Genomic DNA, 3,426 nt, shown 5'->3' on the forward strand with positions numbered 1-3,426 from the left:
TTTTTACCCCAACGGGCCAGTACTCTGTGCACACTGCAGTAAGTTTGTAGGTATCTTCTACGTACGATCCTGTACGGTTCTACCTCTGCTTGTCCTCCAAGTGATAAATTTCTGTAATTTTTGCGTGGCACACATTTAGTGCGGAGCCGCCCCTTGCTAGTTCGTCCGCTGCCTTGTTTCCGTAAATGTCCCTATGTCTCGGGACCCGTATTAGGGTAATTTCGTATTGGTCAGAGATATAGGCCAGCTTTCTCCGACAGTCCTCAACTAATTGAGATCTAACAGAGGTAGAAGAGAGTGCCTTAATGGCCGCTTGGCTATTCGAGAAGATATTCGGAATACTTTATTATTAAGGGTAATTTTATGTCAAGAGATTTCAAACTAAATATAAATGGTTGTAAAACTAAAATTTTAAAAATGATATTGATTTATTGTAAAATATATAAGATATGCAAAAAACAGGAATTTTTTCATTCCTATCCCCTAATTTCATGACACTAGTGTGCGAAATTTCATTATGATCGGTTGAGTAGTTAAAGCCTAACAAGCAAACCATTCGCATTTATATTAGTAAGGATTATCCAGTACTGACCACTAAAATAATTTTAAGAGGTGAGCATTTTTTACATATACCCAAATACATAAACACAAAATATTACGCTCTAATCACGCGTTTTCTCAAGCCCCAAAGTGGGGTAATTGATATCGAAATTGGAGATTAATTCAAAAAATTAAAATCAAAGCCCAAGAAGTTTTTAGAACCAAATGAAAGTAAATAAAATTCTACATCAATATGCAATCAAATACTTTGCTAAAAATTTTACGTTTTCTTGCAATTTACTCTTAAAGTCGTCACTTTTTCCTTTGAGTGTGTGCAAAGTGAAAAACGAGATTTAATATTTCATATTTCCAAGCAATTTCTGAGTTTTCTTTAAAGATATATCAAAACTGCAATAGAACCTTCTTGTTCCGGTATTTAGGCAATACATAGTGATCTTATTTTTCTTTTACTGTGGTTCTAAGTATATTATTTTATTTTTTTATAGAAAGGATAAAAACAAGGGGTTTCGACTATATAAGTAGACATATAGTTGTGAAATAGGTGGGATCACGCAAAAGTGTTTTCATTTACATATACCTTGGAGATTATAGTTGCATTCTGTAAAAAAAAGTTGCTGGATGTTTGCGCACTTTTTCAGTATATCGATTTATATAATATAAACTGGTTGGTGAAATATACACGAAATTCTCGAGGTAGGACAAAACCAAATATAACACGTGCAAAATAAGTACAAACAAACAAGAAAGTAATATTGTTATTGTCTTCGTTATTTGCTTAGTTACTATTTATTAATATATATATATTAAACTGCATCACTCGCCATACAAAAAAAATATCGGTACTGTTTTTCCATTGGCATTATAAAATCTATTATTTCGGAAAAATATCAAGATTTACCTCATGTAACCCATTTGAAAATACCTTCAAAAATGGAGTTTTTTATGAATAAAAATAGTTTCTTAAAGAGTTAAAAAAATCCCCTCAAATGACAAAACGGTTTAAGCTTAAAAAATTTGCATACAAATATTTAAAAAAAAATTTCAACGTAATCGTAATAATGATATTTTTGATGCTGTTTTTTAACTTTTTTCAAAGATTGGCATTAGAAAAATGAATAACTGAACATAAGCTATTGCGATTTAGACTTGGAAAGGTATTTTGTCACCCTTTTTATTTCTTTGCTAATAAACTCTGTCCGTCAGCGTCATTCCGAGTTAAATTAAGATGTGTTGGTAGAGTAAAGTAGGCAAGTATGGACCACCAATCTTTTTTTTCTAAATAGTTCACCAAATACATGCAATAATACAATCAAATTTATGTGATTAACTTTGAACAACAATTAATTTTTATTTTTTTTTGTGAAACAATAACTCCAAACTTAAAATATATTATAAATTGAAAAAACGTAAAAATACCCATAAGTGCGGAAAAAAAATATTGGAGGGTAATATGGACCAGGTAGTCCATATTAGCCGAAGTGATTATTGTGTAAACATGTCGCATATAAAGAGCTCTTGTTCACAACCAGCACATTCCTCATTGCTCCAATTTTTGCAAGAGACACATTGAACTCATATTTCACCAGACCGATCTTCAGAATAAAACGTAGAGCAATATAGGCATTTTGCATCCTCTTTCTCAGCTGCGTTTACAAATTCTAGAATTTCGCCGTCAGATTCGTCACGGACACTGTAATTGTCATCCCAGTCCGAAGAGGATGAGGAATTTGTTTTCTTCCCTTTTCCTGAAATAAAAATAAAGAATGAAATGATATCTATAAATGTCAAATCAAAACCTTGATTTCAGCAACTTTACCTGCACATTTTTCTTTCTGAATTAATTTTTTTCATAAGTGCTTTGGAAGTGTTGGGTTGACTAGAATTATCTTGGTGTTTTTTGGGTGCTTGAATGAAAATAGAGCACGAAAGTTTTAAAAAGTGAATCAAAATCTTTATTTAAGCAGTCGTACCTGTACACTTTTCTTTTGCAAAATTTAGTTTTTTAATAATTCCCTTGGAGGTGCTGGGTTCATTAGAATCAATATTCTGGCGTCTGTTGGATTCGCTTAGAACTGAACGATTTAAATTTCCATTACAAATATCGTTTATTGGATGCGGACACTCTACAATGATTTCGTTATTTAGTATTTCCTCTGGTACTTCATAAGTGCTTTCATACTCTCGAGGAGGAGAATGCGATGCTACATCGTCGGCAGCCAAAAACTCATCGTCGCGAAATATATATCGGTTCAGAGGAAATATATCGGTTGTGCGAAATCCATTAATTGCGATTTTCCCACTGTGAACTCGCAAATAGGCCTTTCCATATAGCTCTGCCATATCGAAGGGTGTCAAAGCTCTGCCGTTCGAACGCATCCAAACACGTATTTCTTCCGAAAGATAACTCTTAAGAGGTCCCATGAAAGTTTTATCTAGCGGCTGTATTTTGTGACTTGAGTGTGGAGGGATGGATACGATAGATACGTGATTTTCCCTAGCCAAATCAACAAGCTCAATATTACTTGTATGACTCGAATCACCATCCAAGACGAGCAATACTGGTGAAGCAGCTGATGGTTTTACGTGTTTTATGAAGTGCCGAAACCATATTGTAAAAATGTATGTTTGAACCCAACCGGATTGATGACATTCGTATATTGATTCTGGCGGCGCTCCTTTTAACAAATCTGAGCGTTTCTTGCGTGGAATTATAAATAGTGGTGGAACAAATATTCCACCTGCACTCATACAAACAATAGTTGTGATCGTAGATCCCCTCTCTCCAGAAGTAAGGCTACCAATCTGCCTTTTACCTTTTCTTGACAATACTTGGGGTAATTTTGATGGAACGACACTTATGCCTGT

General features: G+C 33.9%; 1 protein-coding gene across 1 annotated transcript; it reads right to left on the bottom strand.

Annotated features, from left to right (window-relative positions):
- Positions 1-2,260: 2,260 nt before the first annotated feature.
- Positions 2,261-3,426, bottom strand: LOC118733209 (the record flags this gene model as incomplete). Its single annotated transcript, XM_036462517.1, is given in 3 exon segments — positions 2,261-2,306; positions 2,378-2,465; positions 2,532-3,426. Coding segments are annotated over 3 exon segments (1,029 nt in total), but the record flags the coding sequence as incomplete, so codon positions are not given.

This window comes from Rhagoletis pomonella, unplaced genomic scaffold, assembly GCF_013731165.1.
Source record: "Rhagoletis pomonella isolate Grant_MI unplaced genomic scaffold, Rhpom_1.0 Rhpom_scaffold_00001, whole genome shotgun sequence".
NCBI lineage: Eukaryota > Metazoa > Arthropoda > Insecta > Diptera > Tephritidae > Rhagoletis > Rhagoletis pomonella.